The sequence below is a fragment of the Colletes gigas genome, unplaced genomic scaffold (assembly GCF_013123115.1).
Source record: "Colletes gigas isolate AHSC1104 unplaced genomic scaffold, ASM1312311v1 Colletes_gigas_Sc00012, whole genome shotgun sequence".
Lineage (NCBI taxonomy): Eukaryota > Metazoa > Arthropoda > Insecta > Hymenoptera > Colletidae > Colletes > Colletes gigas.
Window position 1 is genome coordinate 8,507,465 of NW_025106641.1, and position 16,793 is coordinate 8,524,257.

The 16,793-nt window shown below is 38.1% G+C and overlaps 1 protein-coding gene across 1 annotated transcript in view; it reads right to left on the reverse strand.

Moving 5' to 3' along the window:
* Window positions 1-6,192: 6,192 nt before the first annotated feature.
* Window positions 6,193-16,793, reverse strand: part of LOC122399111 (neurexin-1) — a 455,816-nt gene continuing 445,215 nt past the window's right edge. Inside the window, exons 24-25 of the mRNA XM_043399529.1 lie at window positions 11,927-12,086; window positions 6,193-8,629 (exon numbers count right to left, since the gene is read on the reverse strand). Coding sequence (XP_043255464.1) covers window positions 8,209-8,629; window positions 11,927-12,086 — 581 coding nt within the window. The 3' untranslated portion in view covers window positions 6,193-8,208. The remainder of the gene's footprint in view (window positions 8,630-11,926; window positions 12,087-16,793) is intronic.

Here is a 16,793-nt window from a genome sequence, read left to right on the forward strand (position 1 = left end):
TCAATTTATCGAGAAGTCTCGCGTTTCGATCGATTATGGTCTCTCCCCTCCTCTATTTCTATCTGGGCCATTTTCGTGCCAGGAAAAATTTCACCTCGAGGAACACGTCAAGTTGGGCAAGTTCAATAAATTCGTTTAAAGTCGTACAATTTATTACACGGATGAAAATTTAATAGATTAGTGCGATAGAAATAAAGGAAGCCATTTTCGACTCAAGAAACGTACAAGAAACTTCACGTTCCAAACCGTGGAATCTTTCGTACGTTTTCTGGGTTTGAAATTAACGAATAATCGTTGCTTTGATGTTTTAAATTCGTTTTAAGGTTCCGTCTGCGTCGGAACAGCGAAGCTCGAATGATAGAAAAAACGATGAAGGTTTTTGTTCTTCAGTCGGAGTCTGGTGATCAGTCGTAAACGATTGCACGGTAAAAATCGCGATGCGAGTAGAAAAACAGCTTTACGCTGCTCCAAAGGGTTAAGCGTTCGAGTTAAGCGAGAAAAGCGCGGCGAGAGGCCACTTGCACTCGGTGGAACATTTTTCTTTTTGCTAATTTGGCTAATAGGACCAATCGTTGCAACGAGCCTCCACTAGTTCGCGAGAAAGTTTGAGTCTTAGTAATTAAATTGGACACGAAGATCGTAGACGAAGTTTACGTTACTTGAACCTTCAGACATCGTGGAGTTATCGTACGAGAAGAGAAGAGTACTTTTTGTTGCACCACAAACGATAAATCTCGATGATCTATTTAAGAAATTTTGAAGTCGTATCCAGTTTCAATGGACTTTATATGGAAATAAATTGTTCATCGAAAACAGAAAAATCCTTAATTCGTATCTTTATCACTAAATATTATTGACTCATTACGTTACTGAATATAATATTCATAATACAGTGTATTGTATTCGTTTTCGAGATATAAGTACTTACGTTTTAGGGATAAACTGCCACATAAACACACACTTGCACTTGATTTTAAACTATCCATCTGTTGGCTTTAATAATTCTACGAATACGAAATTGCATACTTTTTATGTATTTTATATGTTTAATGATATTCTAACTTTCGAAAAAAAATATCTTCTCTATGTTTTTAAATTAATCGTAAAGAATTGACTGTGACAAGTATCATATGTATCGTTTCGTTTATTACGTTCCATCGGTAAATAATCCTTGTATGGTATAAAAGCAGTGTATTAAACAGTACAGGTCCGCGAATAATAAAAAATCCGTGCAGAAATACAAGTATACAGGTCGTACAACGTTTTCTTTTATTTGAGCGGTTGCGCGCGCAGCTGTCCAGCATTTAAACAGCGCGCCAACGTTTCAACTGTTTATATCTCAAAAACGAAGCTTCGAATTGCAAAGTGACAAAGAACTTTTCGATCTCTATTGGGCGCGGGAATTCCTTAGAATTTCAGAATATCTTTTACAAGTATGCTTCAATATTTCAATAATCAACTGTAACGATAAAAGATATTTCTTCGAAAGTGTTCATCGAGATCTATCGTTCGAGGTACGATCAACTAAAGAAGCGCGTTTCTACTTTTGTTCCTCGTCTTCATAGATCCTGTTCCTCCGTTTCGTAAAAATCGATAAGCTTTGAGAATAAAACTGAACCTCATCGTTTGCACGATTTTAATTTCGCTTCGTTCCTCGTTCCTGTACAAAACGTTTGATTCCACCGAGCTTCAGGATACCAGGTTCGGGGAACGCTGTTTCTATAGAAGAGTTTCGCGAGCATTTTACAAAGTATTTTCGAAAGTCTGTAACAATCGGACGTTTTTCTTCTCGGTTTCGATAGGTCGTCGAGACGAGGACTCTCTCCGCTGAACGTCGTTCTCTCATTCTCTCTCATTCATTCACACGCGGTTCTCCGTCGTGCCAACGACGAGTTTACTCGTTTTAGGAATGCACGCCCGAGAGCTTGAAAAATCACTGGGAATTAGCGCAGGAACCGAGCATCGTTCGACCGTAAATTAAATCTAGAGTCCTTTTCGAACAACTTCCTCCTACTTCCTCGTCGCTGAAAAGCATTTTCATTATTGCTTATTTATACGAGCCCCTCCGACGAGGTATTCGCTTTCGAGAAATGTTTTCAGCCGAGTGTCGGAGTCTTTCCTCGAATGAAGCCCACCAATCAGTCGATTCGACGAATTTCCAAGATTTTATTACGGATCTTAATTACGAGAATCAACCGCGAAAAAAGTTGTACCTTAACTAATGCTACCATTTTACGAGGTCACCATGTTGTCCGCCAATTACGAGGGGGAAATCACGGAATATATTGTCAGCTATTTTAACGACTCTTGTTCATTTCGTTCGAGCAAAGGAATTGACTTGTATAATATTTTGACATGTTATTCAGGTACTGCAGCGTTAAAATTCATTGCTGATTCTATTCTAGGGACGTCGAGTAACTTAACGATAGATTTGAGATTCGAGACAAGAAAACGTAACTGACCTGACGCAGGTACACCGTAAATATGGTTGCATTAGTCTCGAAACACAAAGCTTGATACGAAAATATAGATTTTCGTATTTTGGGGGGAAGCTTCATGTGGGTGCAAGCTGGTAGAAAGCTTCCAAGGGGATTTCTAAGGTAGAAGACGACAGAGCTCGATAGAAAATGGGTGTTCGCGATATCCTGTACTCGGCGCCCGTACAATTAACCCTTTGGAGCCCTTGGAAAGTCCAATTTCTTGGTTCTTGCGAGTACGAAACTTCATTCTCGAAGAAAACTTTATTCAGATGGATCATTCATGGGGTGGGCACAAGTACATGGAGATATACAAGCCAAATGACTACGAAGTATCACAGAAACGTTCAAGAAATACCAAACGAATGTTAAATAAGATGCACGGAGGTAAAACACGTCTGAAAAAAATGTTGCCTCTCTAACTGTCGCTTTTTTGGACCTACTGGATGAACGTAACCTATCTCTCTCCTATTTTAATGTATTCGTATAAAAGTTCCTGTTGCAATTTGGAAATAAAGCTAATGAAACAAACAGTCGTTCGCGTAACTGTAACAAATATTTGCTTCGAAGTTCGAGAAAATTTTTAAAGTAGAAAGATGATTTTGAAGTGGTCATAAGAAAAAGAAACTAATTATACCGCCTTGTGATCCCTTCGAAACCATTTTTCCGTCACCACTGACATTTTTTTCCAATCTCAATCGGATTCATTGTTACAGTTGTGCGAATGATCTTGTATAATTCATGGAATTTAATATATATGTAATTTGAATTATTTTACACAAGTCAACAGGGATCTATACTCTCTTGGGGAGGCATGTTAAAATTGGAGCAGGATAGATTGCAGTTCTTCTGAAGTCACAATTATTTTATCGTGAACGTAACGATTTATCGTACAACGAGACTTTGTGACAAAGTGTAACGAGTATTTTACTTATAATGCTAAAAATGGTAGAACAAAATGGTACATAGTATCATCGATTAATTTGTTACACAATATTTAAAAAAATTCTGTTTACCAAATTCGAATTCCAGGATTAGTTCCACTTCCAATTCCACTCGTTAACAAACGTTTCACGTGTCGATGCAACGAGTTTCAATTTTTTTACATCGTTAAAAATAGTTGCGTAACTTTTCCGCACGACGAATCGTTTTCGTCCGCGACTCGAGCTCTGCGACAGTTAGAGCGTCACCACCGGTGTGGAAAGACGATTACAGAAACACCGAACAAGTAAAAAAAGACTCAACAGACCGTCGAGGCGGGTAAATCGAAAGGTGTGACGGACGTCAAAGGGTTAAACGCCGGTGAAACGTCGCTCGATTCGTTTTGGCAATAATTGCATTCACACCCTGTCAAAACACGCGCTCCGTCCGTTCGACAGTGTCCTTCGGGTGCTCAAACATTTACTTTTGCCGCTGTCGTTGTTTCACGTTCGAACAAAACAACGCGGACACTCACACTTACATACATACACGTACACGCACGTTCTTCCACGCTGTTAATAAAATCTATATAATTTAATAAACAATTTACACGCATAACATAATCGATGAATATCGTATATGTATATATATATATATATATACTTATATATATATATATTTTTCTTCTATACAACAATAAGTTCATTAATCGCTAGATAGGATCGTTCGCATTGATACTTTCGTTCGTACGCTTTAGTTCCAACACTTTCTCGCTCCCGTGTATATACTGGACTATGACAACGTTTAAACAAAAAGCGCGCGCGCGACCCTCGAGACACGGATCCTCTCGACCCTTTCGTCGATCGTTATTTTCGTCTAAAGCAACGTCTATCGAGGTCGAATTTTTTCAACGTGATCTAAAGAAGGATCATGCACGTGAATGTTATATAGTACATAATAAATCTGTCATATACAATAAGTATAATACACGTCTAACAGTACGGCAACAAGGAAGAAATTTGATTTCCAAGACTACGCGCGTTCGCGATTAAGAGTCACCACCGTTGGGGCTGCACCGTGTCTCGAGGGTTCGATCTCGAACGTGTATACTTGGTGGAACAAATACAGCGATCACGTGAAAAGGACGCCAAGACGGCAGCACTCTCGATCGAGGGGCGCCAACGATTCGGGGCCCCGATTCTGGAGGGATTTCTCTCGAACGCTAGAACTTTAAGGGTGCGTCTTTCTAGCCCAGAACGCCAGAACCAGGCGTTCCTCGTGCATTTTTTTGGACAACAGTCTCCTCGAACTTTGCACATTTATTTATACACGTTACAAGAAAATATAGATTTCCGTTGTGAAATATTATAATATTTGAACCGAAGAAGGGATTCGGCGAGAAGGAAACACGAGACTCTGGTGTCCCTGGTTTTTGAAATTCTATCGATTCAAATCGAAAATATTATTAACAACGAGGGGGGAAATATTGAACAATTTTTAACACTAAACCTACCAGTTTTTAATTTTTGGTTTAGAATTTATAATATACAATGTTATTTTAGTGTCGTTTAATTTCACGACTTTTCTTATTGTATAATGTACGCACAATGAATTTTTCAATATTCATTTTTATTTGTTTGTTTTCTGAGAAAGATATGAAGTCTTGAACGATTTATAGTTTTTTGTAAAAAATCGGATAAAATTTGGTATCAAATTCTGGTCAGCTTAAATGTATAGCAAAGATGAAAGGAGAGAATTTTTAATTTCACACGAGGAGTTTGTTACTCTGCAATTAGCAGGATATTAAAAATAGTCAAATTTTAGACGCCATATTTTTTTTTCATAATTGAACCGCTGTTAGAAGCGGTAGGACCTTTAAAATGGCTTTTGGTTCATGGCGATCCGACTTTCCGTTTTCGAGATATCGTAATTTAAATGTAAACCTAATTTTTAAAATACTAAAAACTTTGGATGCGTGCAGTTCCGAAACTACTAGTGTTTTATTAATAATTGAACCACCGTCAGAGGCGGCAAACCTTCATCTTTAAAATGGCTTTTGGTTTTTGTCGATCGGACTTTCCGTTTTCGAGATATCGTAATTTATGTAAAAGTTAATTTTTAAAATTTCGCTGTCTCTCGCTTCCCCGTGTTAGAAAAGGCTATTAACGCGTATTAAAAATACTAAAACTTTAGACACGTACAGTTCCGAAACTATTAGTGTTTTATTAATTATTGAGGTATTGTTAGAAGCGGTGAAGCTTCCCCTTTAAAATGGTTTTTGGATTTTGTCGATCGGACTTTCCGTTTTCGAGATATCGTAATTTATGTAAAAGTGTATTTTTCTTAATTTGACTATCTCTGTCTCCGTCTGACGCGTCGCGTCGTACCTCTTTGTCGCACGTGAGTCGTGACCGAGTGACCTAGTTTCGCGTAGTATTTCCAAGAATTTACTACGCACTGTTTACTATTTTCACGCGCGCGAGTTCATTGATTATCAATGAACGTAAACAAAGGCTTCGGACCGTCGTATCTCCGAAACTAGCCACCGCATCGACTTGAAATTAAAATCGCTATATCTCCGGAACTAATAAAGCTATCGGCTTGTTCGACCGCTCATTTTAAAGGGAATTTCATCCTCTATCCGATGACCATATCAACTATTACTATTTCTGTTGTCTTCTATGTTTATTTTGCAATTTACTTTGACGCTATGCACCCAAAGAAGTTTCAGCGATAAAACTGAATTATAAATCGATTATTTAATTAAAAATAAATTTTAATTTATATCCTGGATGTTTACGAAATTATTAGGCAGCATTTTTTCGTAAATAATGGTTTCCTCTGAAACTAACTAGAAAAAAGAAAGACCATTTGGCCGGTCATGGCAGGAATAGATATGTATGGATTGTCGGTAGGTTTAGTGTTAAACGACGACTCTTTAAAGAGATATAGAATTCCACTAAAGAAATTTCGATGATTTTGTAATCTTGTAAAAGGTGACTTTGAGAAAGAAGTTTTGTCGATCGTAAAGTTTGCCTTTTGGAATCAAACATTCTCCTTCCGTATCGCTTTTCTTTCGCATCTTTTTGAAGTTTCCAATACGAAGAGTCTGTTTCGACAAACGGATTGCAAAAGTTCGAGAACTCGGCGAAGTCACGGAACTTTAAACCGAGCTCTCCAAAGGCGTTTTTCTTGAAACAACATTTTTCAAAGCGACGCGTATCGATTTGTTCGAAACTTAACTTTGGCTTGAAACTATCGTATCAACTAGGATCCACATTTATGCGCTGGAAACTTCTACACCTATCGCATAATGAAAGCGTAAATTTCGCAATTTTGATTATTTTTTAAGAATCCTAGATCACACGATAGATCAATCTGAATTGTTTTTATCGGTTGACAATTGGTTACGAACTTCCTTTACAGCATATGATTCGAGAATTAACAATTATTGATACTTGGAAAAATTTATACAAGTACTCGAAGTGTATACAAAATAAGAACCGAAAGGTCTAATACTTTCCTCCAACTAATACGCAATGAAAGTCTAAATTTGTGCCGTCTATTTTGGAACCATAAAGATCGGGCGATACTTGCAATTTTCATTAGAAAAGTATTGGACATATTTACTTCAAACTTTGTATATATATTTATGTATTCCCAAGTTATAGAAATTTTCGTAAGTACAAATAATTGACTTTGTTCAAGTCCACGTTTGGCGCGATAACTTTCATTCCAGTCGTCTTAAACGTAACGGCCATAAAGATATTCATTATAAATATAGCTATCCTTCGAACTAAAACAAACAAGAGAACTCGATATTTGAAAAACGTGCACCACGTACGATAAAAAACTTCGTTTCTCCATCAAATTACGTTGCTTCTCCAACCCGGCGATAAAAAGCATTTCCAGATATCGAGTTCGTTTCAGTTCAAACGATAGAGGGGGCATTTTGGTTTGAAAAATGCCATTTCGAGAGAAACGATTTTCAATCTTTTCCAGCGTAAACTTTTCAAGATTGAAAACCTTTAAAAGGAGACCAACGAGTATTATTTATCATCGAACCAGTCAAGGCATCCCTTAAAGTTTGTACATAGAGCATATAGAGTATTTTTTAAATATCGTCCCTTTAAGAAAATATATAAAGGAAGGAGTGAATTTTGTGTCTTCAAACTAGGTAAACCCTAACAGCAAAGCAGTACGAATCGCTGTTGCGCGCGGGGGAACCTATTTAGCGGTCCGTATCGGGCAAGAACCTATTCGTTCCACCAACCGTAAACGTTCGAGCGTCGCTCTGACGAAGTAATAACGCGGATGCTTCGACTCCGTCGGCGCTCAGAGACGTTTCCCGGATCAGCGATTATCGTTCGATCGTTCGTTTCTGCGTTCCCATCACCGTCTCGGTATCGTTTCACGCGATCAGTCTTGGCTCCGTCCGTCCTCGGATGCGCGACGACGTCTAAGAGCATCGATGGAACCTTCCTCTCGTTGTCTTCCGCTCCGTGGACGCGCGCGGCTCGAATCGCTGGGATTCACCGATCACGACGTATCGAACAGTTCGTGATCCATCGACACCGCGTTCCTCGACCACTGTGTGTGTCTCTAACCCGCGGGGGGGGAACACCGTTCTTACATCCACCGATTAGAAACCGAAAGAAACGATGCTCCGTTCAGCACCAACGAATAATCTAAAAAGAGGCTCACTCGTCCCTCGAGTTCGACTCGTATCTGGACACCTGGCACGAGAGATTCAAGCACGTGTGCAGTTTAAAGCGGACGCGTACGGGACGATCTCGAATACGTGCCGTCTCTACACGTACCACTCTTTGATGTCTATCAGTTCCCGTTTCTTGTTGATTTTGCTGCCGTTCGCGCCGTTTTTCAGTGCCCCGTTGAACGGCTGACCGGAGCCAGCCGCCCCCAGCAACGCCGCGTTCGGGTCCTGGCAGAAGGTCTTCGTCTCGTCGACCTTGTAGCTCGTCTCCGGGCGGTTCTTGAATTTTAGGATTATGAGGATGATCAGGACGATCGCGATCAACGCCGCGGCTATGATGCCGATTATCAACGCCGCGTTCTCCGCCGCCTCTGACGTTATCCTGTTCTTGTTGTTGTTCTTCGGCGGCGTCGGCATAGGCGGGTAGATCGGGGGCGGTGGTGGTCGTGGTGGGTCTGTCATCTCTGTGGTGGTGGTTTGGGTCGTCACGGTCGTCGATCTCTGCGTCACGATGCTACTGCAACGGTCAAAACACGATTGTCTTAGAATTTGTTACATTGATGCAAAGGTAAACATATGGTGGGCGAGAGAATCGAATGCAAAGCCTTCAGTTCCATATACAGGGTGTTCTGCCACCCCTGGGAAAAATTTTAAAATCAAGAATCAAGAATATCAATTTCTTGACTGAGGCATCGTTAAAAAGTTATTAAAAAATTAGATTAAAAAATTTCGAATCATTCTGTAAAAATTATTTTCAGTCGCAGGGGTCGAATACAATCATTTTTGGTGGATACACATACCCACGAAATCCTACCCACTTTCTAGAAAAAAATTCGAAAAGGTGTGAAATTTTTCGACAAAATTAAAACATTTCGAATCGTTCTAAAAAAATTATTTTCAATTGCAGGGATCGATTACAATCATTTTTGGTGAATACATATACCCCCGAAATCCTACCCACTTTCTAGAAAAAAATTCGAGAATGTGTGAAATTTTTCGACAAAATTAAAACATTTCGAATCGTTCTAAAAAAATTATTTTCAGTTGCAGGGATCGATTACAATCATTTTTAGTGAATAGACATACCCCCGAATTCCTGCGCATTTTTGAGAGAAAAATTCAATACTGGCGGAACTTTAAATTTTACTAACTTTTTAACGAAGCCTCCATGAACAAATTGGTATTCTTGATTTTCGTCCTATTTTAGCCTCTAGAATCTCCAATTAAAATTTTTCCGAGGGTTGAAACGGGGAAAATAATTTAAATGATTTTTGCTAATAAAGGTTTAGTAATAGATTAGTTTATCTAGTTTATTTTGTCGTGTTGATGCAAAGGCAAACATATGGTGGACATAATTATGATTTCAAAGGGGTTATTTTATTAAACGAAACGGGGAAAATAATCTAAATGATTTGTACGAGTAAAGGTTATTTAATAGATTAGTCTATCTAGCAATGTTTGCTTTTTTGAATCCAATGAGTGTAACAAAGTTGACAAGATGTTGTAGTGATTAATAAATAATAAAAAGAAGGTCAAATTAACAGTAGTTTAAAAAACAAATTCATAAATACGAGATACTTTTACTCCCTTAAATATTTGAATATATTAGTATACTTTACATGGTGTCCCAATGTTTTAATTACCAAATGTTGTTAGTATATTTCACAGGACTAAAAGAAAAGGAGAAAAGAATGTTATATAAACGTGGCTCGTTGAATAAAATCGACTACAAGTTATAAAAGAATAATTTTCCTACTTCGTTTGTTATTAAAATGTTTTTATTCGGAGTCATTACTTTGCATTCAATAGTCGTATTTAGTACGGCGACAATATCGAGAATATCGATCAGGTCTTTTCAAAGCTGAACGTTTGAAAAGTCACGTAGCGAAATAATATTAAAATAATAATGTTCGAAATATGAATCGTTGAAATTTGTGTTTCGTGGAATAGTTGAGAGCTTCGAGTATGTTGGGATGAAAAGCGAGAAAATTAGAAAATAATTTCCATCGAAATCCCGTAAAACGTTTAGAGAGTTTTGTTGGGAATTATCGACAACAGCGAAATAATGGAATAAAAATGTTCAAAAGGTAAATAGCCTTTCGGTTGTTTGATTAATGTTTGAAATTGTAATGTTGGATCAATTTTGCAAGTTAGTTCAGCGAATCGACTGAATCGGTTAGGACGGTTAACTAACCAAACCACTAAATCCAATTTGACTGCTTAATCACAGTTTGGTTATCCACAACCCCTTGCACAACCCCTGGACAGGTGCATAATTTATCTTCGATTTTAGTATCGATATGCGAAAATCTAAATACTTGCTATCACTTTTCAAAATATTTGTTTTCGTACAACGTATTAACTTACAACGATTCGACACAGATTTCATCGATCGAAAAGGCTGTTTGTTTAGTCTGTTTTCATTCAAAATAATGAAATATTAATAATCAGTGATCAACAGAGTTATTACCAGAAATTACGTTTGCATTTTTAGCGTTCTCGAGTAATAAATGTTGTGAAAGTGCTTTTCCATTTCATTCGAAATTCATATTTTCATTGTACTTTTTATAACTGAAGCGTAGGCTATAGAGTATCGATAAAACGCATCTAACTCTGTTAAAAACAAACTGCATCCTTGTTTTAAATGGAACTCTATAATCTTGGTTGGGCTATTCGATACAATTTTGTAATCTCTACAAGAAAATGTTAGAGTATTTATGCCCTAAACCTAATAGTTCAAGAGTTATAATTTAATGTTTTCTAAACTAGTTTGGTGTACTTTACAGTCGTATCTAGCTCTAGAATAAGTGCTTAAACGGTCTTCCATTGGATTCTAAACATTTTTGCATTCATTTCTCTACGATATTTAACACTTTTCATATGTTTATTTCTATAATTGTCGATATTTCTAAATCTTGAATGCCTTGAACACACATCTTTCGTCTTCTAAAACTGATTTTGACCCTTTTTGGTTTACAAAAGGAGCCACAGTCTAATAGAAGTACGAAGGGAATGGTTGTTTCAAACGAGGATATATTTCTTTGTACAACATTGCAGTACCACAACTATTTTGATTATATTTGATAAATAAAATAAACATATCTACTCTCTCACCATTTATGAATGAGACTAGTATTTACAAACATTTTGATGCCTAATAGTATACGAGAATGGCTCGATAAAAATGAACAGAAACACAATTCGAAGCGTCGTGACCCTTGAACTACCAGATCTAACCCATAAGAATTATCTCTTATCTCGATACTTGATCCTAGAGATTAAAAAACTGCATACCATAAAAATGATCTATTCTGTTTAAAAGAATGCAGTTACATTTGTTAAATACATTCAGTTTGCCTTAATAATCTCCATGTAATTTTGCCTCTTGATATCTTGACCCCTTGCATACGATTTAATTCCAAATAATACTTCAAAATTGAATTTCGTTCGTGTACAGAATGGCTACGAAAAAGGATCCGTATACCTCGTGGTACACAAAAATGTAAAGCTCGATTAGCCTCGCGATTCTGAAAGTTGAGATCAAGAACTCGCGAACCCGGACTCGTCATTCCACGGCAAGGGGTTGAAGATACGACTGTTTTACCTGTACATAGCCACACGGTCGAGAAACACTTTGTACAGAGACGCGAAAAACTCATGGCCCCGGGAAGACACGTTGCACGTAACGCGCGATAAAAACATGAATTGCCACTCGTTCCAACCCTCCCCGCGGTCGAGTGGTCCTCGGAACGTCAGGTCGACGACTAGTTTTGGTATCGCCGCGGGGGTGTCCGAGCGAAACTGACAAACTCACCTGGCGTGGCTGGTCTCGACGTCTGTGGTTGACACATTGTACTGGCCGGAGACGGTGACGGTGTCCCGGGTCGATGTCGACGGCGAGCCTGGAGACGTTTGCGTGCTGATGTGGCTGGTCGTGTACTCGTGGGCTGTCGTGTACGTCACCGAGCTGGAATCTGCTCGGGAAATGGAATGGAGAAGCGTCAGCCGGCTGGTGCAATTACGTGTATCCGATTGGCCCGAGAGGGATGGGGTAGTAACGTGCTACCGACAATATTTACGCGTGCGTAGGCCGGCGATATTCACGCGTGCGTGGGCAGCCACGTTGCGAGGACAACCGGAGGGAGTCGTGTTACGGTGCTCCCAGGGACGTACGTTTAATCGCCCGATGGAAATTGCCGTCTCGTTCCTCGAAGGATGATCGATTTTTTTTTTTTCGCGACTGGAATTTCGCCACCCCTCCAGGAATTTAATACGAAATAGGTTTCGAGACCAACGATTTCCCAATCGGTAATTCATTTCAACCCCTCTTAAAAAAGTACTTTTGATTGTCGTGGCTATTATACTTGTCACATTTGTATTTGGCAGTGATTTACGAATCGCCCCCCAGTTTCGGTTTTGTGGTATTTGATACGAGATGGTTTTTGAGACCAACGATTTCCCAATCGGTGATTTGTTTCAACCCCCTTGGAAAACTCTTAAAAAAATACTTTTGATTGTCGTGGCTATTATATTTGGCAGTGATTTACGAGTCGCCCCCCAGCTTCGGTTTTGTGGAATTTAATACGAGATAGTTTTCGAGACCAACGATTCCCCAATCGGTAATTTGTTTTAACCCCTTTGGAAAACTCTTAGAAAAATACTTTGAATTATCGTGGCTATTACATTTGTCACGTTTATATTTGGCAGTGATTTACGTACAAGTTGCCATAGAGAGTTGCTCGACGCGTTGAAACGATGAGAATTTATTATGAAAATTCTTGTTCGATTCATGGTCAACAGAATCGACAGAACTCTGTTGGTTCAGTTGTCGATCGCCATATTTCAATGTGTCAACGTAACACAAGGAGCGAGGAGAATAGTGCTGAATATCGTTGAGCAGATCGAAACTGGCTCTGATTCTGCCAGAACAATTAGAATTACCAACGAAGCTCATTTTTGGATTTAAGGTTTTGTTAAGATGAAGAACCTCTGTGTCTAAAACCTCTGTTTTCCGTAGACAATATGGCGCCATTATGCTTTCACTGGAGCCATCGTTTTATTGAGATCGAAGTTCAATGATCTAACTGTCGATTGAACCTTTTCTAACTTAACCACGTTAAGTTTCTTATCTGTTCCAACGAACCACGTTTATTGACGACGGTCCATACTGAAGAAACATATTTTGTAATCGAAATAGTCAAAGCAAAGGTGATTTGCTCGCTCACTGTGCATTCTTTAACAGCTGTATTATTAACCCTCCATTGCACTATGTGCTCGATTGGAAATCCGATAAAAGCAATCCATGAAAAGTTCACTGAGAACGTTCTATAAGACACGTTTCCTTATCGAGACATTTAACCTCTCGCCGTACGATTTAATTATAAGTAATATTTCAAATGTATATTATTTAATTTCATAAAGATTCAGACTTGTCATTGTACAGAAAGAAGATCTGTCAATAATCGTTTTTTTTTAAAAAAAACTTTCTTACAGAAAGTATAAAATCATTTTTTTTTAAATTGTAACATAATTTGTCAAATTAAAAATAACTATATATTCCTATTTAATATCTATCTCAATAATATTTAAATCTTTCTGAGATATCGCGTATAAATTTTCGATAGTTTCAATTGTTCAACGTTTGAAAAAGTGCTTGATTGATAATATTCCAATCGAAGAAAACGAAGGGTTGAATAAACATCGACAAATAAATCGACGAGCTCGATCAAATCAGTACACGAATTGCAAAACACAAGGTACGGGAGTTATCGCGACGAATCGCACGAGCCTCGTTTCGCGTCGTTCAAGATCGATCCTCAGTTGTTCCAGTTAAACTGTGTCGACTGGGTAAGTTCATTAGTCGCTGAGGATTTGTCGATCAAAGAACCCGGTGTCCTTAAAATACATCATCGAACCGTCTACCTTTTAAAAGTCAAACGAATTCGAAATGGAAAAACGATGTTCTTCGTATACAGGGTATTTCAGAACCACAAATCGAGACTCGACTAAATCGATAGGGCATACAAAACCAAACGAAAGTCTCAACTATAAAATAATTATTGTCGGAGATATTCTATTCTTTGGAACTTCTATTCTTCGGTTGTTTCGTTTTGTTTAACTCCAAGTACTTTCCAGTGGGCTGTGAAGTTATTATTACTCTTACTTGCAGTAATTTACTTATGGTACATATCAGACCTGGTATTAGCTCCATGCATCGAAACGAATGGCCATTAGTTTGAAACATGGCCTACTTTAAACATACCTATTACGAAGCCATCAATAATGGGGTTGATACTTTGAACTCTCGAGATATCAGTGATTCTACTTATATAATCGCATGTACGGAACATTTATCTTGCTATGTTTATACTTCAGATATTCTGTTTGTATTTTTAGTGTTCTATTTCCCAGTTAAGTCTCTATAGTTCATCCTTAAATTTTGAAACAACTAAAAAAATTTAATAAAGATCTTATGTATAAATATATAATTTTGAAAATATCTTCCCATTGGCTATACCAGAAATCACGCCATACACTTTATCGAATATACATCTTGAATCGTTATACCTTTAAAATACGTTTACAAAGAGCGATACGACCAAGAGGATTCGATTCTACGTGAAAAAGTGAATCGAAAACGTAGAATAAATCTTTTTCGTGCTGTACTCTATTTTCGAGAAAATCGTGTTTGAATCTGTTCGGTGCGCGTGCACGATTTATTAAAACTCGATTCAACGAGCACAATAATTATTTCTACATTAACTAGAAATTAGCTCGAGTAACTCGATGCACAAGAATATAAAACTAGTGAATCTCGTAGAAGGAATATATTAAATTTTGATTTATTTTTTTTACGTAGAATCGCTTTGTTTTCGGTCGTATCACTTACCTAGTGCATCTTAAATCCCACGATACGGTTATCTTTGTTGCACCCGTCCCTTTCGAACCGACAGCCAGAGGTTCGGGGGCACGCGAAAAGGCGTTCCTCAAGGTCGACCCTGCGAGGAAGGCGCAAAAGGAGATTTCGTAACCGGTCGGGGAAGCTCCTGGGGCGTCTCTATTCGTCGTGCGGCGCGGAATTACTTTAACCGCGATGAACGGAGGCCGAGCAAACGATGGGGAGGGCAACCCTATTCTGCGGTGAAGAGCGACGTACTGAAAGAAGTCGCATCCCCGTCGCGCCGATGAGGGTAGCGCTATTTTCGTGACGGTCAACTTAACCGGTGGCAGTCGGGATTGGCGGAGCTTTCGCCGCACGAAGTTGAGGGATATGCAGATGAAGAGGACGCCCACGGGCCAAGTATTTCCGTAACGAGACTCTCCTGCCTTCCTTCCATTTGCATTTCGAAGATCATCGCATAGATCGTCATTATCGAAAAAATTCCCTCCCAAGAAATCGTCTTTGAAAAAATATATTATCTGCACGCCAATTTTCCTGGAATCTTTCTCGTGATTCGAAAAGAGTTTTTTCTAAAGTTCGAAACTAATTTTTTTTTCTAGCATATGTTATTTGCAATTTCTTTGTTACCCTAAGTAAGTGAAGATTCATTTTACTTGTTAGAGACAGTAATATTGTCTCGTTCGAAACTTTTTTTTTTTTATCCTAATTTTGATATGTGTAAGTGAAGATTCATTTGACTTGTTATAGACACTAATATTGTCTCTTTCGAAACTGGTGTTTCATGGCAAATTGGTTTGGAATTTCGATAGGACGAGAGAAAATTGCATCAGCGGAATTGAATATCTTTTTTCAGCGCAGTTACACGGTTAACCGTGTCCTCGGATGTAATTGAAGTCTTACTTCAGCAGATACGGCTCATCAAAGCCCATTCACGAGATACGACTCGCCACGTATTATTAACTCCAGTATTTCAGGTTCTATATTCGTGTAAAATTCTATTAAAAAGCGTCGCGTCCGGGGATTTCATTTAGTTAGCAATTTTCATTCTCAAAATGGACACGCGCATGTCGCCCACGGTTTTTTTTATAAGCTAACCAGAGTCACTTAATTGCGTCGAAACTCCTGGAAACTCTCTGGTCGGGGCAAGTATTTTTCTATTAAATATTTCAGCTTCTATTTGGACTTCAATAAAAATTTAATAAAAATGAAATCTAAAATACTTTGAGAGGTGGTATATTAATCGCGTTTCTACCAAAGAGGATCTAGATAGATTGATAAAAACTGTAACTTTTTATATCGCATATCTAATATTTTGTTACTAAATATTTCAACTTCTATTTGGACTTCGATAAAAATTTAATCAAGAGAAATCTTAAATAGCTTGATAAGTGGTCGAACGAGAACATTTATTATAGCTTTATATCAACCGCGTTTCTACCGAAGAGGATCTAGATAGATTGATAAAAAAAATTGTCCGTAAATCACCAACCACTTAGAAAATGCAGATTAAAGTGCACCTTTTAGATCGCCGAGATACATCTAATTTTATTATTTTCACGAAACTAAGAAACACATTTTTCTGATAAATAAAACTAGCAAAGAAAATGCAATAAATCTCATTTTAATTTGCACTTTCGAGCCAAGAAAACAAGACAAGAATCCCCAGTTGAATCTCGAGTTTTCGCGGATCGATTCGACTCGATCGAGAGACGTCTTTAAAAATCTCGGATTCCTTTTCGTATTGAAAGATACTGAAATTTTTTTTTCGATTTCGTCCTTT